The sequence below is a fragment of the Pseudonaja textilis genome, chromosome Z (assembly GCF_049901715.1).
Source record: "Pseudonaja textilis isolate UNSWEBS1 chromosome Z, rPseTex1.2, whole genome shotgun sequence".
Lineage (NCBI taxonomy): Eukaryota > Metazoa > Chordata > Lepidosauria > Squamata > Elapidae > Pseudonaja > Pseudonaja textilis.
The window spans coordinates 134350815-134378201 of record NC_142008.1 but is presented as its reverse complement, the minus strand read 5'-3'; the positions used below and the strand labels follow the sequence as shown (position 1 = coordinate 134378201).

At 40.3% G+C, this 27387-nt stretch overlaps 2 protein-coding genes across 2 annotated transcripts in view; one reads left to right on the top strand and one right to left on the bottom strand.

The window, feature by feature from the left end:
* Positions 1–12562, top strand: part of GYS1 (glycogen synthase 1) — a 54368-nt gene extending 41806 nt beyond the window's left edge. Inside the window, exons 14-16 of the mRNA XM_026711844.2 lie at positions 2840–3003; positions 8066–8146; positions 9711–12562. Of these exons, the coding sequence (XP_026567629.1) occupies positions 2840–3003; positions 8066–8146; positions 9711–10019 (554 nt within the window). The 3' untranslated portion in view covers positions 10020–12562. The remainder of the gene's footprint in view (positions 1–2839; positions 3004–8065; positions 8147–9710) is intronic.
* Positions 12563–13993: 1431 nt separating this feature from the next.
* On the bottom strand, positions 13994–18000 carry LOC113443562 (ferritin light chain, oocyte isoform). The gene is made up of 4 exons (XM_026711880.2): positions 17771–18000; positions 15216–15362; positions 14967–15092; positions 13994–14314 (listed from the first exon to the last, which is right to left on the bottom strand). The coding sequence occupies exons 1-4, from the start codon at positions 17870–17872 to the stop codon at positions 14156–14158; spliced, it is 534 nt and encodes a 177-aa protein (XP_026567665.1). The 5' UTR covers positions 17873–18000; the 3' UTR covers positions 13994–14155.
* Positions 18001–27387: the final 9387 nt, after the last annotated feature.

Sequence of the window (27387 nt, the reverse complement as noted above, 5' to 3'; positions counted from 1 at the left end):
AACCCCAACCAAAATCCAAGACAGAGAACAAGAGAACGGCAAAGCCCTCCTCCCATATATAAAAGGCAATACAGACAAAATGAGCAAGATCCTCCAAAAACACAACATTAAGACAGCATTCTGCACAAATAGAAAAATATCCACCATCCTAAGAAACCCTAAAGACAGAATCAAGTTAGAAAACCAAGGAGTATACAAAATCCCATGCACCACCTGCCCCAACACATACATCAGACAAACCAACAGAAGAATTAGTGCATGCATTGAAGAACACAAGAACTCACTCAAAAAAGAAGAACCGACCTCTTCCCTGGTCCTGCACCTCAAAGCCACAGGTCATGAGATTGACTTTAAAAATACCAGAACTATCGCCAAAACTCAACACTTCAACAATAGAATAATCAGAGAAGCCATAGAGATAGAAAAACGCCCACACAGCATGAATAAATGAGATGATACCTCCCACCTACCAGCCATTTGGAAACCCGCCCTCATTAACAAATGAGTACCTAACATGAAGAATGACACCAGACCCACCCACAAATCCCACACAAGATGCTACCACCACACTTCCACGTAGAAAGCAGATTCACACCCACAGAGATGATGAGACACGACCACGGACCAGAAGCCGTACCGCAGCTGCATCACTACCCACTTCAAACCCCTCCAACCCATACTTGAAGCGAACTGACGCCCAACATGAAGATGTGGCACGACCACGAATGCGAAGCCAAACAACAGGATCACAGCTCACCAGCTCAAATCCCCCAACAACTAAGACTAACCCGAACACAGCCAAGCCCCCACCTGAACAGAACACACCCCAGCCAATCAGAACACAGCCAACCCCCACCCAGTCAAGTCGCACTCCCACTGGCAGTTAAAAGAAAAAACAGCTGCAAGTTCACATTACTCCGAGAAGCACAAAGCCGAAGACACAAGCCTGAAGATGACAAATGAGATTTCGTCGAAACGTCGCCAAAATACTTCCAATTTTACGCGGGAGAAAACCCGAATAACCAAAGACCCACACATATATATAAATAAATAAATTGACAGATGATGCTGTTAATATGAGTCTGCACTACATCCTACAACATCTTGAATCTCCAAAGACCTACGCAAGGGTCCTCTTTCTAGACTTCAGCTCAGCATTTAATACCATCATTCTAGACAGGAAGCAACAGGTAAAGCTAGGCAAAAATCACATCAGTTACCTGTACAATTAGCACAGGGATGTGTGCTCTCTCCACTTCACTTTATATACCAATGACTGCATCTCAAAAGATCCCTCTGTTAAAATACTGAAGTTTACAGATGATGCAACAGTGATTGGTCTCATTCGAGACAATGATGAATCTGCATACAGACAGGAGGTTATACAACTTGCCTCGTGGTGTAACCGGAACAATCTGGAACTGAACACACTCAAAACCATAGAAATGTTGATAGATTTTAGAAAAAAACTCCTATACTATCACCTCTTAAAATACTAGACAACACAGTATCAACAGTAGAGACCTTCAAGTTTCTAGATTCTATCATATCTCGGGACTTAAAATGGACAAAATGTCATCAAAACAGCACAACAAAAAATGTTCTTTCTGCGCCAACTCAGAAAGCTCAAACTATCCAAAGAGCTGCTGATTCAATACTACAGAGGAATTACTGAGTCTGTCAACTGCACCTCTATAACTGTCTGGTTTGGTTCTGCAACCAAACAAGACAGATAACAGACTTCAACGGATAATTAAAACTGCAGAAAAAACTATTGCTACCAACTTGCCTTCCATCGAGAACCTGTATACTGCCTGAGTCAAAAAGAGGGCAGTGAAAATCTCTACAGACCCTTCACATCCTGGACATAAATTGTTTCAACTTCTACCCTCAAAATGATGCTATAGGGCATTGCACACCAGAACAACTAGACACGACATTTTTTTCCTTAATGCCATCACTCTGCTAAACAACTATTTCCCATAACACTGTCAAATTATTTACTAAGACTATTACTGTTATTCTTCTCACCCTTCCTAGTACCTATCTCTTCCCATTTAGGACTATAACCGTGTTGCTTGTATCTTTACAGTTTTTATTGTTTTATTTGTTCCTAGTATGATTTGATTGCTTATTAGTAACCTATGACGGTCAATAAGTTTGTATCTATGATTCTTGATGAATGTATTTTATTTTTTCTTTATAAGAGCATATGCATCAAAGACAAATTCCTTGTGTGTCCAATCACACTTGACCAATAAAGAATTCTATCCTATCTATCTACCTAAAACATTTTTAATTACAAGCAATCCTTGACTTTTGACCATTTGCTTAGTGACTGTTACAACAGCAGTGGAAACAAATGGTTTATCACCAGTCCTTGCACTTACAACCATCACAGTGTTCCCACAGTCACATGAACATAATTTGGGCACTTGGCAACTGATGTGTATTTATGACAGTTGTAACATCCCAGGCTCACGTGTTCACAGTTTGCAACTTTCCTAGCTGGCTTCCAACAAGCAAAGTCAATGTGGAAAGCCTGATTCACTTTAAAAAGCTTGTGATTCAATTAACAAACATGGTGGTTCACTTAACAGCCACAGTAAAATAGATTGGAAGTGATTTACGTAACAACCTCTCACATAGCAATGGAAGTTCCGGTCCCAATTTTATTACGATTATCACTTGAGGATTGTCTGCATATTGTTGTCTAGCATCTCATAGCCATTCAGTTGGGCAGAAGGGAGTCAGCCTTGTCTTACTTTGATCAATTGTCAACTCTCTGTATTGAATCAAGGTGATGCTGCTCCTTTGACATATTTTTGGTTCCCACCAGGGATCTACATCTTAGATAGGCGTTTCCGGGGCTTGGACGAATCGTGCACGCAGTTGACTTCTTTCCTCTACAGCTTCTGCCAGCAGTCGCGGCGGCAGCGCATTATCCAGAGAAACCGTACAGAGAGGCTTTCCGATCTCCTGGATTGGAAATATCTAGGAAGGGTGAGCTTTTCTTTCCACCATGTCATGTCATTGTGATAGTCTTCCTCCTCCTCCTCTGCTCTTTGGCATTTCATCTGCTTTATTGTAATTCCCATGTTTGCCCCAGAGGCTGTATAGCGCAAATATTACTTTATTCATTTTTTCACTAATGGGCCTTTCATGCTCAACAAGTCCTTTAATATGATGGTAACTTGTCTTCTCTGCTCCGTGCAATTTCCTGGAAGCAGAAATAAATTTGAGGACAGATCAGGAATATCACCAGCTTTTGGGAGGGATCAGGAGATTATAGGAGGTAGTACAAACAGTTATGTGCATAATTATTTATTTACAATTTATAAAGTCTCCAAGAAGTTTTTCCCAGCCTATAACAAGGCTAGTGTCAAATTATTCTCATCAATGCATCTTTGAAAAGTTGGGTATGGTAAAAGTTTCTTGAAAGGGTTTTGTTCCCAATATGTTCTGGTTCGTGTCAGAACGCAACTCTGCATTTGAAGTGATTGGATTAGTTTTCTTTCTTAAAGTAAAAATAAATTCAGAAAGGAAAAATGTTTACTTTATAAACTATCATTATTAAATATTTCTTTACTTAAAGAGTAAATTTCATATACAGGTCCTGAGTGCCTAATTTAGAGAAAATCTAGCTCAAATGAGGAAGAAAAATTCTTGTTCACCTTAACTTTATAAATGAAGTCCTTAAAGCAAATGAGCATGATAGATGCATATGCCTGTGGGAACTGCTATTCACACCGGAGGCAATCCTATGCATGTACTCCCCTAAATGAGAACTTAATAACTGGAAGTTTCCTCATACAATACTACCTCAACTTAGGACCATTCATTTAGCAACTGTTTGAAATTATAACAGTGCTGGAAAAAGTGACTTACAACCACATTTTACAGTTTTATAGTTATGACCATCCAAGTATCCCTGTGGTCACATGATCAGAAGCCAAACACTTGGCAACTGGCATGGTTTTGTGTCAGTTGCAGCATCCCACCCCCACCCCAGTGAAGGGAAACTGGATTCAATTAGCAACCATGTGATTCACTTAACAACTGTGGTCATTCAGTTAAGGACCATAGCAAAAAAGGTCATAAAATTGGACCCAGCTTAACATCACCTTGCTTAGCGACAGAACTTCTTTTTTTGTAAAAAAAATTATTTGGGTTTTCACAAAACATAATGCAAATAAAATTGGGAATAGCATGATCCCGGGTTGCATGATTTTTTGAGAATAGCATGATCCCAGGTTGTCACTTTTCCATACAGACACAAACTCAATTTCATATTCTTCTTTGTATTCTATTCCATATCTTATTACTATTTTAGCATTTTCTCAGTGATTTTTCCCTTCCCTTACTTTTCTCAACCTTGTTTTTAATTATCTCATTCCTTTCTATGTTCCATTACATCTCTCGTTCTAAGTTTCAATATCTCTCTAATCATTATATTTATACTTTTGTCTGTCCTGTTTCAATTTCATATTTTCTTTTCTCATTAAACAAGTTTTCCCCTGTAGTTACTGATTGGAGTATGACACCTTTGTATCTTTTAATTTTTCTCCATTCAGATTTTATTTAAACTTCAATTTATGCCTTTACAGTTACAACATTCAATATCTAACCTCTATTTTATAACACATAACTTTGGCCCATCGAATTATGCTTGGTACATTCTTAAAATACACACTAAATTCTTAAAGACATAAAATACTCATTCTATTCCAATTCGGCTCAACCATTAATGTTAGTTACAATCTTCCATTAATATTAATTAAAATATTTAACATTTCTTTTTAATTAAATATCATACTTCCTTAGGAACACTTGTAACATTTCCATATTTTTTTCATATTTCTTTCATATTTCTCTTCATTTACATTTTTATAAATCATTAATAACAATTAAAATGTTCCCATCCTTTCTTAATTTTATTCTCTCATTCTCTTTATTTCATTTATTTATTAAATATTCCATTCCATTACAATGACTATCATTTTAATCACACTTGTTTCATATTTTCAAAGTTCATTTCTATTTCTAATATAACAATACTATCTTATGTACCCTTGCAGAATCCTCTCTTTCAATTAAATTTTCACCCATTATCTCTATGTCTTCTAAATAGGCTTATACCTTTAATCCTTATATGTTTTCTCTGTTTCTCTATGTCCTGTTTCTGTCCTTTATAATTTCTATTCCTTTCCCTCTTCCCCCTCTTCTTCTCCCTTCCCTTTTTGACCTCTTCTCTCTCTAATTCTGATTCTCTCTTCTGTAATCCTCTCTTCTGTTTCTTCCTAACATTGTAACTGCTTTTCAAATTATTCTTCTTTTTTTTTGGTTGTTTTCTGAAATCTTAAATTTTTCACTCTCTTTTCCCCTTTCCTTCCCCCCCCCCACATAGAATTACTTGATCATTAAAGATGCCTTCTTCTTTGTCCCGCCCTTCTTGTTCTTCAAGCATTTCTTGCTGTTTCTCATAGTTCAAGATCTCCATTTCTAAAAATTGAAATACAAAGCTAAAAAAACCTCTTCCTTCTTGTGCATCTTCTTTCGGTTTTTTAAGTTCCATTTTCAGTTCTTCCAAGGGTGATGCCACTTTAAACACTTTTAAACAACCACTCGATTGAGTTTAGTCATTTAAATCCAATAACCAAAAATCCAAAAATCACCAGGTAATCCAAATAATCCAAGGCTGTTTCTTCTTGTTTCTTTTTCCACTTTCTCTTCCTGGGGTTCTATTATCTTGTTACAAAGTTTCAGTTAGAATGTATTTTTTAGGAATCTTGTTAAGGTTTCACTGTTAATTCCTTTTACTTCCAGGTGGTCTCCATTTTTCCAGATCCCACCCTTTTGTTTTTTCCTTTTCTCTCCTTCTTTTAAAAGTTTTTAAATATCCAAGAAATCTTTATTATCCCTTTGACATTTTATTTTCAGTTTGAATGCCTATTAATGTCAAAGTGAATTTTTTTTCAATTTCTTACTTAAGTCTCTTAGCTGCCAGTATGGGGAAGGAAAGGAAAAAAAACCCAAATCTTTTCTCTTCTCACTCTCCTTCGCCGCTTTAGAAATCTTCTTTGGGAATAATGTTATTCTTTATAGTTCAAATACCAAGGTACCTTATATTTTTGCTTTTTGAGTTCAACCCGGTCAGTCAAATCTTTCTCTTCTTATCTTCCTCCTGCGCAATCTTTTCCAGTCAGGTTCTTCTTTGAGGTGGCCATTTCCGACCATGGCTGCAGCCGCCTTCAGGAAAGGGAGTAATGGCCAGCTGGGGAGGAGAGATGCGGCTCTTCTCAACCCTGCTGGTGGTCTCTTCCCTCTTCACCACCTCTACGGGGTGGCTTAGCCCCGAATCCAGCCAGGTCAGGGCACTCCAGCAGCGAGCACAGATCAAAACCAGTTTGGGCTTCTTCGGCAACACCAAAATACTTAGCGGCAGAACTTCTGATGCCTATTCTGGTCACAACACTAGGACTACCCGTATTTTCATTATAAGAAAAAGGTTATTGTAGATCTACTGATCTAGTGTCTTCTTCAAAATAATTCTTTTTTAAATGGAAAGATATATTTCTATAGGAAAGAATTCCAACCCACAAGCTGCTATATGAAGGGATGTTGCTGCAAACATGAATTACTTTCATTTATTCAGAAATATGCAACGTCTTATTGTTTTGATGTTTATGAAGCCTTCATTGTGGGGCACAAAGTTCATTTATCCCTAAAATCAAAGGGAAGTTAAACAAACAGTTAAAAATACTGTAACTTGCCCTTATCCCTCACCTCTCTCTTTTCCACAATTATCTTGCAATTCAGGAGGCGATCTGGCATTTGTCAATTTGCTGGATACCTTTTTGTAAAGCTGGCAAAGTTGCCTCTGTTCCACCACCTTCAGAAAAGAAAATTGGGAGGTGGGGGAAAAGAACTCCATGTGGGGAAGACAGACACCATGTTTCGATCTCATCCAACATTTGTTTTGAGCCTTATCAACTCATGGTAGCCATGGATTTCAAAGAGACCTTCTATCCAGCGGCCCCCAGCCTTTTGGATACCAGGGACCAATTCCGTGGAGAGAGGTTTTTCCGTGGACATGCTACCTACATCCCGCAGATGTGGCTTTGTTGTTTGCACAGCCTGGTTTCTGGCATGCCGCAGTTCAATGCCAGTCCACGGACTGGAGGTTGAGGAACCTTGGGTTACACAAATGCAAATGTTCCAAAGGTGCTTTTTAGGAGGCACCTGGACTTTGCATCCAAGAAGCTTCTTCACTTCTGACTGGATGGTGGGAAACGGAAGGATTTATATTCCTTGCAGACAGCTGGTCATTTGCACTCTATTTTAGAGAGTCACCGAGGCCACTTGGAGGTTTGTCTGTGTCCTCGGGGTTGACCTGAGTATTGCAAATGGGTGTGGAGTCTTCTTGGCTGCGGGATTTTTTTCTACCCCGTGTCCCTTCAATTGTTGCAGACAGGCTCAGGCTGTTGGGGATGAGTCTGTGTTGACTGCATCTCAAACTGAAGTACAAATGGTTCCTGTAGTCTGCAGTTTTTCTGGAAATCCATTCATACTCCCACACCATTCAGTGCTCAAAAAAAAGCAAGAAAGTCCAGTTGCCTCTTGAAAAAGCACCTTTGGGACAACCATGACCTATCCTGGATGACTGTGAATCTCCATAAACAGATGCAAATGCAACGTAAGAATTGAGCCGCCCAGGGCAAAGTACGCCACAGCTTAAGTGTAGGTATGGTGAAAACTCCCCTGCTTACCCTCATCAGCCACCACCACCCCTTCCTTCCACCTATCAAAGAACCTGAATGTAGAGAAACCTGATACCATCAACTCTTGAAGACAGAAATCAGATTTGCAACTAAATTGATGGTTCTGCAGTTCTGGGCCCAGGAGGGAATCTTTTCCACGTGTTTTGGAAACCAGAAGTGTGTTGACTGCCTGAATGATAACAGATTATGTTGCTTGCCATGGGAATGGGAAGAAATTCAGCAGTGGGGGCAGAATCTAGGTGTTCATTTTTTTCCCTTTTCTCCTACCATACTCTTCTTTGCAGTATTACATGTATGCCCGGCACATGGCTCTCGCAAAGGCCTTCCCTGATAACTTCACCTATGAGCCACACGAAACAACTGCGGTAAGTGAGGTCCCTCGTGGGAGACGAAAGAGACATAAGCCTTATATGGGGTCCCCTTACAACTTGATTTACAACTGTTCATTTAGTGAACATTCAAAGTTATAATGGCATTGGGGGGGGAAATGACTAAGACCGATCCTTGCACTTATAATGGATGCAGCATCTCTGCAGTCACATGATCAAAATTTGGTTGCTTGGCAACTGGGGTGTGTTTACCAGAGTTGCAACATCCCAGGGTCATGTGAATGCCATTTGGGACCTTCCCAGCTGGCTTCTGGCAAGCAAAGTAAATGGAGAAAGCCAGATTTGCTTAATGACCACAGGATTCACTTAACAATTGCAGGGTTTTTGCTTAAAAACCGTGGCAGAAAAAGGCTGTAGAATTGACTGAAACTCACTTAACAACCACCTTGCTTAACAGCAGAAATTCTGGTGTCAATTGTGGTTGTAAACCGAGGACTTTAAAATCATGTATCAGCTCGGATGATAGCCCACTACAGGTAGTCCTCGACTTACAATAGTTTATTTAGTGACCGTTCAAAGTTACAGTGGCACTGAAATATGTGACTTATGACCATTTTTCACACTTAAGGCCATTGTGGCATCCTTGTGGTCATGTGACCAAGAGTCAGTTGGCGTCTGACTCACATTTACGATGGTCGCAGTGTCCCAGGGTCGTGTAATCCCCTTTTGTGACTGTCTGACAAGCAATGGAGAAGCCAGATTCACTTAACAACCACATTACTAACTTAACAGCTTCAGTGATTCATTTAGCAACTGTGGCAAGAAAGGTCATAAAATGGGACAAAACTCACTTAACAACTGTCTTGCTCAGCAACATAAATTGTGGACTCAATTGTGGTCGTAAGTCAAAGACTACCTGTATCTAGAAAAAGATTTTACCTTGCTAAAACACCCTGAAAAGCGTTGAGGGGATTTGCGTTCTACTATTGATCACAAACTCCCAGCTGGGCAGAGGGAGCCTGTCCCAAATTTCTAGGATCTGTCCATTTATTTGAGCCAGTTCCAGTTGGTGAACTTCAAGGTTCTAATAAAAGTAGTTTCTGCTTCAGAAATGTCCATGAAGCTGAAAGTCCATGATGCAGATCTCAGTAACCCTCTTTCCAAAATTGTCCCTGAGTTATAAACTAGGCTAGAATGAGAAAATACAAGTAAATACAAGCGGCTAATGAAAGAGAATGCTATTTTGTTGATGTATCTGTTTGAATGTGGCCCTCCAGGGATCAGGGAAGGATATTGTAAAGCGGGGATCTCCAAACTTGGCAACTTTGAGGCTTGTTTGGGACTTCAACTCTTGGGTCCTGGCCCTCTCTCTCTGTTGCCTGGAGTGCCCTTGTCAAAGGCCAGATGTTGTTCTCATGTTGGAAAAATGGGCTAGAAGCTGAGATGCTGGTCCTGCAGAGAGTGATTTGAAAGGGGGAAAGAAAAGAGTTACGGGTTGAAGGCAGGAGGGGATGATGGCAAGAGACTCTGTGACGTTGATTGATTTTTCACCATTCTTCCCCACCCCCAATCCACTCTGTTCCCGACCTCAACCTTGCAGGCTCAGGGCTTCCGCTACCCACGCCCAGCCTCCGTCCCACCCTCTCCTTCCATCTCCCGCCACTCCAGCCCCCATCACAGCGAGACTGAAGAGGATGATGAACGGTACGACGAGGAAGAAGAGGCAGAAAAGGACAGGCAGAACATCAAATCCCCAGCCATGATGGGTACAGTCCCCGAGTGGCGAAAGCACTCCAAGAAGGGGTCTAGTGAGGCCAGCACTTCCTCTAATGCTAGTACCCCCACCCTCCCCAGCAGCCCTAGTGACCTCAGCAGCCCCACCAATTCTCTGATCGAAGAAAAAAATTAGGTAGGTAGGATGGTTGTGCTGACTCGCCTGCCTGCTCTTTTCCCACGCCTCCCCCTATCCTTCAAGAGCTTGTTAACTCGTGCTGCATTCTGAAATAAGCCTAGAGTGTAAGTTCTAGGGTGTTCCAGACAGAAGCTTTGGGGGCTCACGCTTGACATAGTTCGGTTAAAGGACAGCAAGACAGTCTTCTCTGGATCACAGAATGCCAAGGGTGGAGGATCTCTTCCTCTGGAAGGAGTCAGGAAGTGACCCATTGGCTCTTTTTGCAGAACACAAGATAACATCCTTGTGTTGAGCAAGAGTAAGAACGTAAGGTCATGCATTTCCTCCTCCCAAACACCCTCCATATGTTGCTGATGTTTTGGAAGGCCTTCTCAAGGCCTTGCTGAATTTTTTTTAAAAAAATAGTAATAATGGGAGAAAAGGGAAAATGGGAGGCCTTCATGGGAAGGACACAGGAAAGGTATTGTATTACCTCCCCTGCCCTGCCAACAAAGGTTTCATTGAACCACAAACAGAGCAGGCCTTTTAAAGGCTGCTCATAAAATGAGTGCATCTAATAATAATATTTTGTTGGGTAACCCTAGACGGTTGGCATGGAGGCCCGGTGAAGATGTATGCTCAGCAGGATTTCAGAATGATCTGGAGGACTATGAAAGACAGATTGTTGCTCAGAGTTGGAAACTTCTTTAAAAGCCATGACTCTGCTCTTTTTTAGGCAGAGAGAAAAAGAAAAAGAGGACGTTTCATAATATGTCCAGACAATCTTAATTCATACTTTGGGATTGTTTGCCAGTTAGCTGCTCTGTCTCTTTCTGTAAAGGAATTTGCGAAGCCATTTAGAGCAACGATTCTAACAAAAGGTTTTCTGAAAAGGGCAGCTAGAGAAAGAATTGAAAAAGTCCCCATGGGAGAGGATATAAATCCAGCTGGGAGAAAGAAGTAGTTTTCCTGCTTTATGATGTCCACCCTCCTGTTCTCCAGATGTGTTGGGGTTCAACTCCCATCATCCTCAACCCACATGGGCAGGGATCAGGGGAGGATATTCTAAAGCAGGGATCCCCAAACTTGGCAACTTTGAACTTGTGGACTTCCAACTCCCAGAATTCCTCATCCAGCCATGCATTTATATGACCTTCCAAGATACAAGAGGGCTTAGGAGCACCTTGACACATGAATTGCACTCCTACTTCCTCTGCCACATAAATTACAACTAGCAACGCTAATTCCTTTTCAACAGATTCTTTAAAAATAGTGGGTTTTAGGGCTGCTTGTGGAAGTTTTTTTTAAAAAGGAAAGTCTTCATCCCCATGGGCACTCAAGAGCACCCTAGAACAATTCCCAGGGTAGTGATATTCATTCTGCATAGACCATAATGAATTTCAGAAGACCGTAGGGTCAAGGCCAGCAGAATGGACTGCATGCTTAAAACCTCTGAAACAGGCTAGAGGAGAGTCTTCCAAAATAATGCATTTTGCTTAAGGATAGTAATAAATAGAGCTACCTTTCCAAGCTGGATGCCACAGATGTACGAGTCAACTTCATCCTAGCTAGGTTTCATGGGAATTGGAGTCTAGCATATACTGAGGATAAGCTAGCCCAAGGGTCTTCAAACTTGGAAAGTTTAAGACTTGTGAACTCCCAGAATTCCTGAGCTAACATGACTGGAGGAGGAATTCTGGGAGTTGAAGTCCACAAGTCTTAAAGCTGTCAAGTTTGAAGACCACTGAGCTAGCCTAAAACCCATCATTCTCCGGCATCCATCTTAATGAAAGAGAGAAAGAGTTCTAGAGTCCATTCACGTTGCCCATCATGTTAAACTCCCTTGCGGTTTCTGTTAGAATGCTTGGCTATCAACACTCTTAGACTGATTTGTTAGTTGCCTCTGAGAATCAGACAGAGCTGTTGAAGTGTCCCCATCCTATACTGTAATGTTTGTGATGAGGGTTTTGCTGACGACGCAGTACAGAACAGTGTGACCCTGCATCAGGGATGATGTAGCTATGACCAAAGCAGGTATTATAGTGCAGACAGGCAACAAAGAAATGTTCCTGGAGGCTGGGAGGCTTAATTAGCTGTTATGTGGATAATACCCACCCTAGCATGAGAGGCAACTACCTCAAAAGGCAGAACAGATGCCAACACCCTCAAGAACCCTTTCTATTCTGCTTCTCCTGCCAATTTTATTTTTCAATACGGAAAACCATTTAAAAAATAGTAATCTTGTGAATTTCCTTTCTCACAATTCTGTGATGCAATCATGCATGAAGAACCTGGTATTTTTGGATGCAGCCCTGCAAATTCCTGGCCTGCTTGGCTCTAAACTTGGGGAGACAGTTTTAACAGAGCAGGACATCGGTTTGGGCCTTAAACCCCTTTTCTCTTTTCTCCAACTTTCCCCATCTAGATTTTTATTTATAGATGTCAAAAAAAAAAAAAAAAAAAAGCTTGAATTTTGTTTTGTCTCTTTTTTTCCTTCCCCTCTGTGTGGAAAAACAGACTATGAAGAAAATGATTTCAGAATAAAGTTTGCTTTGGAAATAGTTTTGAAAAATGGGAAGTGTGCCTTGTGCTGCAGAAAAAGCTCTTCTGAATCTGCTGACTTTTAGATCCTTGTCCGAAATAGCCATTGCAAATAATAGTCACTAAATGCTAATGCCTGCTGGATTGCTGATGATAGCACTGGAAAAGTAGTCCTGTCTTAGGAAGAGATGGCCATGATTCAAAAGGGGGTATCTCAGAGTTAACACAATTGATTTGCATGCTGCAGGCTCAAGATTCTGCCTTCACCCCTAGTTCCAAGTATCTTGTTGAGAACACAGTACACAAATTACTTTCTGATGGGTGTATTAACTGTGACCTTTTTATATGCAGATGGGGAAACCAAAGTACAATTCTAAATGCTTAACACCTAGGCACAAAACATATTTGCCCATTTAAATTAACTCAAATCTTAAACTTCATTGCAATTTCAAATTTTGCAATCAGAATGTCTTCTAGTACTTCTAGTCTTCTAGTACTTGAAGAGCTCTCACACAGAAGAGGAGGGGGTATCAATCTGTTCTCTGAAACACCTGAGGGCGGGACAAGAAGTAATGAGTGGAAAATTATTAAAGAGATACAGCCTAGAACTAAGGAGAAATTTCCTGACAGTGAGAATTAATCAGTGAAATTGCTTGCCTCCAAAAATTGTTTGTGCTCAGTCATGGATGGTTTGTAAGAAGAGATTGGTCAGCCAGGTTGTCAGGAATAATCTGCTTGAGCAAAGTGTTGAATGAAAAGGCCAAGGCCTCTTAGATCAGGGGTCCCCAAACTTGGCAACTTTTAAGACTTGTGGACTTCAACTCTGGCTGGAGAATTCTGGGAGTTGAAGTCCACAAGTCTTAAAAGTTGTCAAGTTTGGAGACCTGCTTTAGATAAGCAGAATTGAGATTGAGTTTGCAAAATGCAGGAAGCATCGACACTGGAAGCTGCAAACAACAACCACACACAGCCTCCTTTGTGAGCGCTAACTATATAAGCATCCTACAGGTCCACATTCTGCACTGAGTTGGTAACAGGATTCCTTCTGACCACCATTGATGTAAATTAGCAGTGTAACTTCTTGCAACCTGGTGGGCACAATATACAGATGCCATAATAAGTGAAAGAAATTTAAAATCCTCACTAAAAGCCAGCCAAAAATTTTTTTTTTACCAGTATTTGTGATACAGCTGTTAATTTTTTCTGCATTCCTTCCAGTTGCACATGGCTGTTACCTCAAATCTTCCATTAACAGTAAATGGACTTTATGTTATAGGAGCATTGCATGTTTGACTTAGACGCTGGTTATGTATGTTCACTGGTCACTATTTGTGATTGGATCCTGGATTAAACAATCCTTAATCTAGTGCAACAGTTGCCAAACCATTATGAAAAACAACCATATCGATTAACTATACCATTCCCCCAATTATATACACATGCACAGGATATAGTGCTTAATGCCAAGTTTATTTAATGCCAGTTACAGACTCAGCTCCTTTCCCCCCCCCCAAAAAAAAATGGATAGGGGTACAGAGGCCATATTTATTGAGCAGTCAGCTTTTAATACATTTAAGGCTGTAGGAGCTGGGAGGGAGTCAACACCTCTAGGCTCAGTCACTGGATTCGCCCAGAGTGAGACGGTCAAACAGGTATTCCCCAAGGCCTTCCTCCTGGGCACGCACACGCTTCAGGTTGGTTACATGGTCTCCCAGCTTCTTGATCAACTTCACCTCCTCATCCAAATAGTGAGTCTCCAAGAAGTCACAAAGCTTAGGAAAAGAAAGGAGTTTTAATTCAAGGATTCCACAGGAAAAGCTCACCTATATTACACAGTGCAAGGGTTAGAAGGACTAATGCCTGTCGATCATTCAATCTATCAGGAACTAGAAAGAATCTCAAAATCAGCTGATCCTATCTTCTACCAATATAAAAAGAAAGAAAGAAATCCACTGCATTCTTGATAGTTGGCCAGCTGGCATCTGCTTAACCTTGTTTTGGGGCAATAGGAATGTAGAACACAGATACACCATGCAAAGAACTCAGTCATAACACCCTTAAAAATTGAAAGCAGGTTTTGAGCTCTTCAAAGAGGGGGATGCATCTACGGCATGTCAATCATAGTTCAGCAGCCATCCTAGCTAGGTAGCTTGGGGAACTCATAATATTCAGATGTTGCACAATCTCAACTGCCCCCAGGAAATTTTACCACCCAGCTTAACCAATGGGGAATGTTTCTTGCAGCTGGAGACTTGCAGGCTCTCCATCCTTCCTTCCCTAATTCTAATCCTGTGTGAATGTGCCCAAAACAAAGTTTGACAAGTATAATTAAAAATGTATTATTCCAGGATACCTTGGTGGGCGTTACTGTAATAGAAAAATGGGACTGAACCTAACCCCGCAAACCTTCTCCTGTCAGCTTACATGAGGGTCTGTATGGCGTGAAGCAACTTGGTGCAAATCCAGCAGGGCCTGGTTCAGGGTCTTCTCCAACTTCAGGGCAGCTTCCATGGCACTGATTCCATTCTTCCATTCATCTTGTTCTGGTTTCTGGAGCATTAGAAAGAGTTAATCATGTCTCAGTTGCACTACACTTACCCGTATGTCCCCAATCGGCCGACCACTGGTTTCATTCAACCTCTCTGTGCCCCAATGTACTTTCCCCGTTCTCACCTTAACATCCTGCAGGACAACTCTTCCCCCACGGCGGTTCTGGAAAGTCAAGAATTTTTCCGCTTGTTCATGCTTCTCCTCTGACAGGTGGTGGAAAAAGGAGGCAAACTTGGACAGTGCCACATCATCCCGGGTATAGTAATAACTCTGGGCAGAAGAAAGAAAGAGTTTAGAACTGGCACAGGTTTAAAGTTGCTTTTATACTCAAGCTTCTGAAGGATTATCACTTACAGTCACTACTGCCTACCAAGAGCCAGCCTCCTTTTAATATAATTCACATATTGTGCTACGTTATGACATAGTTTTTTTAGGCTTGGTTTTATTGTCTGAATTTGGTCACTATGATGTATAAATCATCGTCCAGATTTTAGCATGCTACATTCCCAAATGCTGGTGGTTTCAATCCAGCATGCTTCTCACATCCCAGGTTGGAATCAACAATGCAATTAGGGTTTAATAAGACCCCAAAATAAAATAATAGATTCGTAACTAATCTGTAAAGCCCAAAAGCCTATTATTTGAAATTTACATAACCATATTTTGCAGCTGTATCTTATTTTGGGGGTTGCATGAGTTACACTATCTAGAGTCACTTTTTTTAAAATGACATTGTTTTACATACTGGCTTGCAGCCAATCCACAGTGATGGTTTGCAGCTCTGCCTTTCCCCCTCCCCAAAATCCCGAGAAAACCAAAAGCTAGAACAAATAAATATATCATAGTTTGAATTCCATATTCAATGAAGTAATTCATTTCCATGATTACAGCAGATCTGTAGTTGATGCATAAATGAGCAGTTGCCTGTATGTGTTATTTAACTATCACTTTAGCAAGAAAACTGGATACATTCTGGAAAAGCATTAATCAGCAGTGATATGAATACATGAACCCAATGTAAGAATTGCCTAATTCATCCCCGACCAGCAGCATTTTGAACTGAAGTCCTTTTAAAGTTCCTGCTATATACCATATGGATGGACCACAAGTGTTGGTTAGAAAGGAGAGACTTATGGGTATCTAGAAAAAAAAAGTTTGGTTATTTGCTTCTAAAATATGGTAGTTCAAAATTTTAGTATCAATAACCAAAATGTTCTATTTATGGCTTAATATATTGTGAAAACCTGCCTACTGTGGTTTATCAACTAGAGGTTACGGCTAACCAAACTTAACTGCTGCCATACACAAAAAATCATGGTTAAATCTTAGCCAAAATGCCCATTGCCCCTTCCTCAGCTTATCAGTCCAGACTTTTTTCTAGTTTTTGTACTGATAAGGGAGTTTGACATAATCAAATCATTAACCTCGTCTCTCCCTTAAAACCATTCTAGAGGATGCAACAATGGGTAAACATGAAGAGATGGACTTTGTATCAAAACAAATTGCATAGAGCTCCTTCCTTGCCAAAACCAAGTACACAGCAAGGACAAACAACAGGTATCTTGTTTACAGGGCAAAAAGGACTATTTGCCATGGTACTTTCCCTAACCTTCTGGTAGTGGGATACAATTTCCATAATTCCCAACCAGAACAAGCCTCTGTGTGTGTGTGTGTGAAAAGGCACATCTGCACAGCATTTAAAAACAGGAGTATGTATATATAATTAATGAGGCTTATCAAGCATCTCAAAAGGAGCTGCCGGTCATATGATTGACGTGAAAAAGAGCTCACGCAACTTATGGACTCTGCCCTCTAAAGGATTTCAGCAGGTTTTCAGCCAGCAGAATCAGAATACTTAAACGGATTGAAAGCAGAGGACAAAGAAATCTACAGCGGTTAGTATAGCCCCACAAAAAGAGGATGGGGATGATGGGACTTGAAGTCCCACGCATCTGGGGATGCAGGGTGGGGAAGATTAGCTTCATGGCTAATAAATAAACTACCCCCATGAAGAAAGCCTTTTCTCTTTCTCCTGTAATGCCAAGTGAACAGAAGAGCAGAGCTGCTGGAAAACTCTGCTTAGGTCTCCATGGTTACCGCAAAAAAAGAAAAAAGCAGAGGGTGAATTTTCTAGAGAAAGAAAGGAGGCGAGAGGCCCATCTAAAACCAGAGCCTCCGGTGGAGGAAGGACTGGGGCTGGAGTGGGGGCAGTGTTTTTCTTACGCACTTTATAAACAGAAGCAGCCAGGCTCGAGGGATGTAAAAAAAAGGACTCGCTGGGTGGGGCTATGGAACACAATAGCCCAATACAACACACACACAACAGTCCGCCATCCCGGACTACAGGAAAGCGCAGTATTTTTGCTAGTTACTTTCAATAAAGCAATCGGCCCCCTCGAACCACGTAAATATGTACCCACCATTTAAGTGGAGGGAAAAAAAAATATTTTCTTGGCTTTGCGCACGCACAGATCGGCTTTTTGGAAAAACAAGGAGTGGAAAGCAACCTGATGCTTTCCACAGAGGCACCGATCGGCAACTTCCATCATTTGTACTAAGTATCGGTATGGATGGTGGGAGCTGTATTCCAAGATCAATACAGGGCGCCGGGTTGGGCAAAGCCAGGAAACCATTAGAGGAGGGGGAGAAAGGGGTGATTTCTACCTTTTGATACTCACCAAGGACAAATAGGTGTAGCTGGACTGAAGGAGTTGATTGACCAAGCGATTCACGCCTGCTTCGCTTTCGGCTTGGTAGTTCTGGCGGATCTGAGAGCTCATGGTGCAAGTCGAGATTGGTTGGACTGGCTGGCAAAAGGAATTAAAGATGGGGTGGCTGCGATCCTGCTCCGTTCAAGCACTGTTGAAGCAAGAGCAAAGGAACCGAAGCCAAAAGCGAGGTCCGAACTGAGCGCTGCGAGCCCAGGAGGAGGCTTTTATGGGCAGCCGGAGGCTCTTCCAAACCCCTCCCTCCGCCCACTGAAAACGCGAGGCTCCACCCACCCCCTCGGCCCCCGGGCTCGCCAAGAGAAGGCTGCTAGGTGGGAGGGGGTGGCGGGGGCGGTGAGTTGAGTTTGCGCGGAATCTGGTTCAGATCGAGGATTTGGCTTCCCTTTCAGCTCCGATGTGCTGAAAATGTTGTTCTGTGGAATACGATCAGCAAGTGACCACAGTGGTGGCATTAATTAGAGCTGATCCTAACTTGGAAGTTACCAATTTAGAGACGTGGCATCGCACAACACTCTAGGATCAAACGATCCATCTGTTAAAATTCTGAAGTTTGCTGATGACACAACAGGGATTGGTCTCATTCGAGACAGCCATGAATCTGCATACAGACAGGAGGTTATACAACTTGCCTTGTGGTGTAACCTGAACAATCTGGAACTGAACACATTCAAAACCGTAAAAATGGTGGTAGACTTTAGAAGAGACCCTCCTATACTACCACCTCTTACAATACTAGACAACACAGTATCAACAGTAGAGACCTTCAAATTTCTAGGTTCTACTATATCACATGACCTAAAATGGACACCTAACATCAAAAATGTCATCAAAAAAGCACAACAAAGAATGTTGTTTCTGCGCCAACTCAGAAAGCTCAAACTGCCCAAGGAGCTGCTGATCCAGTTCCACAGAGGAATTATTGAGTCTGTCATCTGCACCTCTATAACTGTCTGGTTTGGTTCTGCAACCCAACAGGACAGACAGACTTCAGAGGATAATTAGGACTGCAGAAAAAACAATTCTACCCACCTGCATTCAATTGAGGACCTGTATACTGCACGAGTCAAAAAGAGGGCTGTGAAAATATTTACAGACCCCTCACATCCCAGACATAAACTGTTTCAACTCCTTCCCTCAAAATGACGCTATAGAGCAACTAGAACAACTAGACACAAGAACAGTTTTTTCCTGAAAGCCATCACTCTGCTAAACAAATAATTCCCTCAACGCTGTTCAACTATTTACAAAGTCTGCATTACTATTACTGTTAATCTTCTCATCACTCCTTATTACCCATCTGCTCCCACTTGTGATTGTAGGACTGTAACTTTGTTGCTTGGATCCTTACTATTTATATTGACTGTTTCCTAGTATGATTTGATGGTTGATTGTACCCTATGACTATCATAAGTGTTGTATATTATGATTCTTGATTCTTAACGAATGTACCTTTTATGTATACTGAGAGTATTTACACCAAGACAAATCCCTTGTGTGTCCAATCGCACTTGGCCAATAAAGTATTCTATTCTATTACTCAACTTCTGCCCCTTGAAGATGTGCGGAGTTCACTAAGGGGCAAAAGTTGAGAAAAACTGTGCATAGGTCACCTCTGTAGGCAGCAGGACCTGGGTGGGTGAATGAACCAATTGGATGAAGCCTGGATGAGAGACCACAAGGAGATCCTAAGCTGAAGGATAGACTGGGTAGCTGAGAAAGTTCTGGGAAAAAGATTGCAGCAAACCTCTTGCAAATTGTTGCCAAGTCAACGACATGGACACAGCCATTGTCAAACCAGGACTCAGGTTTGACTCAGAAGCACCTTTAAAGTCTTTCATTTTATTAATTCCAATTACAGGATTACAGTAATGCGTTGTATGAATCAGCAAAGGGCATACCAGGCCATGATCCTTTTCCTCATAATATCCTTCCTTCCTTTCTTTTTCTTTTGTAACATGCGATTAACAATAGATAGATGCAAATGCTCATTTAATTCATAAAACAGTCATATCACATTATCTTGAACCAAAGACCATGAAATCCATCCATGGTATTTTTAAAAAGTGCTTGCGCCAGTCATAATGTATTTTAAAGAAACAGTATTATCTGGAGAGGAAGTTCAACAGTTTGGAGTATCATATTACTCCTCTGTGTACTTCCCCCATTAAAGTGACTCAGCAAAAAGAGCTCCTACATAATCTGACCCCCAAGGAAAAAAAACCAACTCAGGATGATTCAGCAAAAGAAAAAGAAAAACTTTGTTTCTATCCTTTGTGAAATCCTAAGGCTGTTTTGTCCATTAATCCTTGATCTCAGAGTACGGGGAGTGGAATGATACAGGGAGGTGGGGAATCGAAGATCTCGTATTTTTAGCAAAACTAGGCTACCCGACTTCCATAGACTAATTCCCCCATCAGTTACCTATCCAGGTAACCCCAAATGAGCTGTATATTCTGAAGGGTAAAATAAGGAAAACAAGGGAATTCTAGACCCACCATCCAGATTAATGTCGTGCACCAGGGACATTGGGGGATCCAGACAATTCAAATGTGTATAAAGATGTATTGTAGTCTTAAGCTCTCTACAAGAATCTGAGCTACTAATGATCAAGGGAAATTAGCAGGAGTCAAGAATAGAAAGGAACTCAAATGGGCTAGATTTAGATCTCTTGTAGGTATGCAAGGATTCATGACTGATGATGTGTTTGACACCACCACCCCCCGCCTTGTACCTGCTCATCTCCTACAGCATGACTTGCATAACAACCACCTTTCTTAGCAACAGAAATTCTGTTCTGAATTAGGGTTGTAAGTTGAGGTCAACCTGTACTTTGCTATTATACTATGTACACTTTTTAAAAACAAAATATGGTGACAGATAGGCCTCAACATACTGCCACAATTGAGCCCAAATTTTACTTTTGCCAAGCAAGAAATTAGTTAAGTGGGTTTTGTCCCATTTTATGACCTTTCTTGCCACAGTGGTTAAGTGAATCATTGCAGTTGTTAATAGCTATAGCACTTACCGTAAAGCTTTACAGTGCTTTGCCGCCCTATCTAAGCAATTTACAGAGTCAGCATATCACCCCCAACAATCTGGATCCTCATTTTACCAAACTCAGAAGGATGGACATCTGAGTCACTTTTGAGCCAATCAGAACTGAAGTCCTGGGGTGAACAGTGAATTAGCCTGCAGTACAGTACTCCATTCTAACCACTGTCCCCCACGGCTAGTTAGTAACATGGTTGTTAAGTGAACCTGGTTTCCCCTTTGACTTTGCTTGTCAGAAGTTCACAAAAGGGGATCCCATGACCCAGGGACACTGCCACTGTTTTAAATGTGACTCACTTGTCAAGCATCTGAATGTAAATCATACAACCATAGGGATGCTGCAATGGTGGTAAGTGTGACAAATGGTCATAAGTCACCTTTTTTAGGGCCATTGTAACTTCGAACGGGCACTAAGCAAACTGTTGTAAGTTGAGGACTACCTGTATTATTTAGCACCTCAAGCACTATAGAAACACATACCCATCTATTGGTCTCAGCTTTCACAGCTGATATCTGATGTGCAATGTTAAGGTGGAGGATTTACTGACCAGATTTCCTGCAATTCCCCCAGCAACAGCAACGCGTAGAACAGGCCACTTTGCATCTAAAAATGCCCCTACAGTGGCTGGCAAAACATCAAAAAAACAATGTAAGCCATGGTTAATAAACCCTGCAACTCAACACTGATTAAAGTGTTGAGCAAATTAAAAATACAATTTCCTAGGTTTAAATTGTGATTTCTTTAACCATAGTTTACTGAACAAGCCATTGTTCCCGCAGAATTGTAAATCATAAATTATAAAGTGGAATGACTGGGTATACATATGTCACTGAGTTAAAACCAGGCTGGCAAGCCAATGAGTGAAAGATTTAGAAATCATTTGAATGTAGCCTCTATGAAATAAATAGAAAAGCTAATTATTAGCATTTTGTGTTGGCAAGCTTTAATTTATTGTTTAAAAACTGAGTTTTTTATAATTATTATTTTTTTTACTTTTTGGTGTCCTTTGCAATATTTTCACTCTTTCATGCATTTGGCTCTATTTTGCTATATTTGAATTTTCCTTTTTTTTTTTTTTTTGGTAGATTATGGGAATAAAAATTAAACAAAAAGTGTACTCGGCCACTTTTACACTGAAAATGGAATTTTCCATCTTTGTAGAATCTTAGCAGTCAAAGACAGATGTCTGGTAGATTTTTTCCCCCTCTCATTCTAGTTTTCAGCAGATTGGAATGTTTAACCACATATAATTATAGACAATTGCAAATTCATGCTGGAAAAAAACAGCATCTCCTAAATTGTATCCTATTAAAACAATGTTTGCCTCTCTATAAAATATACTTGCTAATATCTTTGAGTGTTTTGATGCACTTTTTAGAAAACATGAGTAGTTTGTGATTAAGACAAACCAAAATATTTGTATACTACTAGAAATCTCTTGATTGTTTGTAACCTTTGATTTGGCAAAACGATGCATCATAGGGCAACAAATTTTGAACCAACATCTCTAGAATGGGTTAACTTAAAGATGTATCCAAAATTCAAGTTACTCCAGTGGGATTGAAATTTGGCAAAGCTGTGTCCAAGACCACACCTAGAATACTGCATCCAGTTTTGGTCAGCACACTATTAAAAACTTGTTGAGGCTCTAGAAAAAGTGCAGAGAAGAGCAACCAGGATGATTAGGGGACTGGAGACTAACATATAAAGAACAGTTACAGGAACTGGGCATGGCTAGTCTAGTGAAGAGAAGGACCAGGGGAGACATGATAGCAGTTTTCCAATATTTGAGGGGCTGCCACAGAGAGGAAGGGGTCAAGCTGTTTTCTAAAGCAACCGAAGGCCAGACAAGGAATAATGGATGGAAACTGAACAAGGAGAGATTGAACCTGGAAATAAGGAGAAACTTTCTGACAGTGAGAACAATCAACCAATGGAACAGCTTGCCCTCGGAAGTTATGGGAGCTTCATCACTTGAGACTTTCAAGAAGAGATTGGACTGCCATTTGTCAGAAATGGTGTAGGCTCTCCTGCTTAGAAGGGGGTTGGACTAGGTGACCTACAAAGGTCCCTTCCAACTCTGATTATCTGTAACTGTAACATTTAATGCCACTATGCCGTTGAGCCATCAGAAGCAGTTCTATTCATGTGGTCACTTCCAATGTTCCCTGCCAGCTTCCCACAAGGAAGGCCAATGGAAGATCTTGCAAGAAGTCAAAAGTCATTCCCACTACTTTTCTGATCACCTGTGGTCATTCTGTTTTTCAGTTTGGATAAGGAAATGTATCTGAAACAATAACCCAAAGGGTCAGGGGTTGTCTATTTATTTCTCTTCTCATATTAGAACATGTATAGATTTCTGTCTTCTAACCTTTCCATTTTATTGAATACAAAATCTCTAAATTAGGAGACTTCCAGTTTGAAGGGCTCCGGTGACAGACAGAAATCCTTGATTGTGTACGGTTTCTGTCTGGGCTCACCACTGGAGCGCCCTGAACTGGCTGGTTTTGGGGCTAAGACACCCCTTAGAGGTGGGGAAGAGGGGGGAGACCACCACCAGGGTCGAGGAGAGCCGCATCTCTCCTCCTCAGCTGGCCATTACTCCCTTTCCCGAAGGCGGTTGTAGCAATGGTCAGAAATGGCCGCCACAAAGGAGTACTCGACCGGAAAAGAATGTGCAGGAGGAAGATAAGAAGTGAACGTTTTGGCTGACCGGGTTAAATTGTAAAAGCAACAACTAAGGTACCCTGGAATTTAAACTTACAAAAAATAACATCGCTCCCAAAGAAGAGTCGGAAGCAGCGAAGGAAAGTGAAAAGGGAAAGGTTTGGCTTTTTTTTTCTTCTCTCTCCTTCCTATACTGACAACTAAGAGACTTAAATAAGAAATAGGAAAAATCCGCTTTGACATCAATAGGCAATTAAGCTGAAAATAAAACAAAATGCCAAAGGGATAATAGAGATTTCTGGACATTAAAAACATTCTTTTTCATAAGCAGGAAGGGAGAGAAAAAGAATAAGGGCAGGATCTGGAAGAGGGAGGAGACTGCCTGGAATTAAAAAGAATTTAAAGTAAAACTTCAACAAGACTTCTAAAAGATACATTTTAACTGAAACTTTGCAACTAATAGTAACGCCAGGAAGAGAAAGTGGGGAAAAAAAGAGCAAAAAAGAAACAGCTTGCGTGTATTTGGATTATTTGATGATCTTTGGATTTTTGGTTATTATAGTTGAATGACTAAAATCAATCAGGTGGCTGTTTAAAAATTTATACAATGGCACCACTTCTGGATGAATTGAAAATGGAACTTAAAAAGTACAAGGAGATGCACAAGAAGGGAAGGGTTCTTTTGGCTTCGTTTTTCAATTCTCAGAAATGGAGATTTGGAACTATGAGAAACAACAAGAAAAGACTGCAAAACAAGAAGACTGGGACAAAGTAGAAGCCATCTTTAATGAACAAGTAATTCTATGTGGGGAAGAAAAAGGAAAGTGGGGAAAGAGAATGGAGAATTTAAGACTTAAAAAAACAACCAAAGAAAAGAAGAATAATTCGAAAAATAAGTATAATACTGGAAAGCAACAGAAAAGGGGAATACAGAAGAGAGAAATAGAGGTAGAGAGACAAGGGGGTAAAAAGGGGAGAGAGAGGAAGAGAAGGAAGAAGGAAAGGAAAAGAAGTTACAAAGGACCAGGGCAAGATATAGAGAAACAGGACCTATTTAGAGATAATGGGTGAAAATCTAATTGAAAAAGGGATTCTGTAAAGGTACATAAGATTGTATTGTTATATTAGTGATAGAAATAACTTTAGAAAATTGGAAACAACGTATGATTAAAATGAGGGATAAAATAGTTAGTGTAATTTAGTGAAATGTTTGTGAATAAAATAAGTGAAATAAAATAAATGAGAAAATTGAATTAGGAAGGAACGGGAACATTTTAATTAGTTAATGTTTTATAAAATATAAGTGAAGGGCGGGGAATTAACTATGGAAAGCTTATAATTGTTCCCATAGAAGTATGATATTTAATTGAAAAATAATGTTAAAGATGTTAAGACTTTAATGAATATTAATATTAATGATAGAATTGAATTGGAATAGAATGTTGTTTTAATTATATACATTTATATTTTTTTTCTTTTTTTAAGAATACAGTGTGTATTTTAAGAATGTACCAAGCAGAATCCAAATGGAAGTTATGTATTATATTGAATGTTACAACTTTAGGGAAAAGATATAAAGGCGTCATACTCCAATCAGTAACTACAGGAGAAATTTTGTTTAATGGGAAAAGATAATAGATAATTGAAACAGGACAGACAAAAAATATAAATACAATGATTTGAATTGAGATAAGATAATTAAAATAAAATTGAGAAAATTAAAAGAGGGGAGAAGCTATGTAGAAAATGTAAAATAGTAATAAGATATAGAATAGAATATAAAAATGAGCATGAACCTGAATTTGTGTCTGTACGAAGAAATGTAACCCGGGATTACGCTGCTTTCAAAAAAGATGTTTTATTTGTATTTTCTCTTTGTGAAAACTCAAATAAAATTTACAAAAAAAAAAAAAATCTCTAAGTTACCTCTCCACTAGCTGTCATGCATAGACCACATGATGATGACCTTGGCAGTAACATTGCACAACGCAGAGCCCTTAAACAAGCAAATAGACAAGCAAGACATATTGTTGTTCCCTCGCCATTCTCCCCTTGGTCAGTTTATTGATGCCTTATTATTTCAAAGAACCTTCATTTCCCAGGTCTGCCAGAGGTTCTTATGTTCTCTTATGTTCTTCAGTTGTGAGTTGAGAATTCTGCAAAGTGTGAGAGGCATCCATGGTGTGAGAGCCGCCATATAGTCTTGATCTCTTTTAAACCTATCTTTCCCAATCTCATGTGACTAAGCTATTTTCATTTGTGACAGTGCACTTCCCCCGCCCCACCTGATTTGCTTTTTTAAAAAAAAATGACAATGTTCAACTCATGATGAGTTATTGAGAAAGAATCAGATCTGAAAAGGAGCCATGAAAAGAGGAAATTAAATTCTTTGTTTTGCTGCCTCCAGGAAGAAGAGATGAAATGGATTTATGATAGGTTTGCATAAATTTTAAGGATGTGAGTGAATGAAAATTTCATTATGGCCAACTTGCTAAGGAAGTTAGATTGTGGCCTAGCTTGCTAGATAAACTTAATCAAATGAAGAGATGTGAAATCTCATTGCACAGGAGGAAGAAATGTCAGATCCTGAATTGGCATAAAAATGGATTATATCACAAGAACACGCTTTGGAAAGAGGAGTCAAAGGATCTGCAAGATGGTGGGCAGTGACACAATCCAGCCCCCGCCCCCTTTTGTACGGACATGAGTTGATAAGGCCAATACTAAGCCACTTAATTTGCAATGCCACAGATTTTGACACATTTTTACCTTTCATCTTGCAAAGTCCCCCGAAGTGCAAGTGTATTTGCCAAGAGAGGGAGAGAGCAGCCCACTATTCACCCAAATATGGCCTGTGACTTTAAGATGCATAGGTTGCCACCACCTGTGCTACAGGATATAACAACATATATACCCCACACTTGAATGTCACCAAGTCCTAAGCTATACAGTACACATCATTAATATCCCTCAATTTGTGAAATGCCCTAGTCACCGAGAATGAGGTTGGTCAATTTCTCAGGCCTGGAATGAAAACCAGACGGTTAAAACTTCACACATTTATGACAAAGATCACATAGTTCTAAAGTAGCTTCTTGGATGAAACAAAGTATTCATTGAAGAATGTTTTGGTGTAGTCATGAGGAATGTTAGTTAGTTCAATGCAACTATATGTAGCCCGAGTTAGAACATAGATAGGAAATCTGTCTCCCCAACTTTCCACTTTGAAAACAATGATCATATAATTTCATAAATTCTATTAATAATTTCCAAGCACAATTTTCTACCTACCAGATAAGATAGCAATAGCACTTATATACCGCTTCATAGTGCTTTATAGCCCTCTCTAAGCAGTTTAGAGAGTCAGCCTATTGCCCCCAACAATTTGGGTCCTCATTTTAGCCACCTCGGAAGGATGGAAGGCTAACAGATAACAGATAATCAGAGTTGGAAGGGACCTTGTAGGTCATCTAGTCCAACCCTCCTGCCCAAGCGGGAGACCCTACACCATTTCTGGCAAATGGCAGTCCAATCTCTTCCTGAAAGTCTCAAGTGATGGCGCTCCCACAACTTCCGAGGGCAAGCTGTTCCATCGGTTGATGGTTCTCACTGTCAGAAAGTTTCTCCTTATTTCCAGGTTAAATCTCTCCTTGTTCAATTTCCATCCATTATTCCTTGTCTGACCTACAGGCGCTTTAGGCTGAGTCAACTTTGAGCCTGTTGAGATTTGAATTGTTAAATTGCAGGCAGCCAGCAGGCAGCAGAATTAGCCTTCCGTAATGCACTCTAACCACTGTGCCACCGAGGCTCAAGATGCCTAGTTTAAATGTGAATGGTTAATTATGTT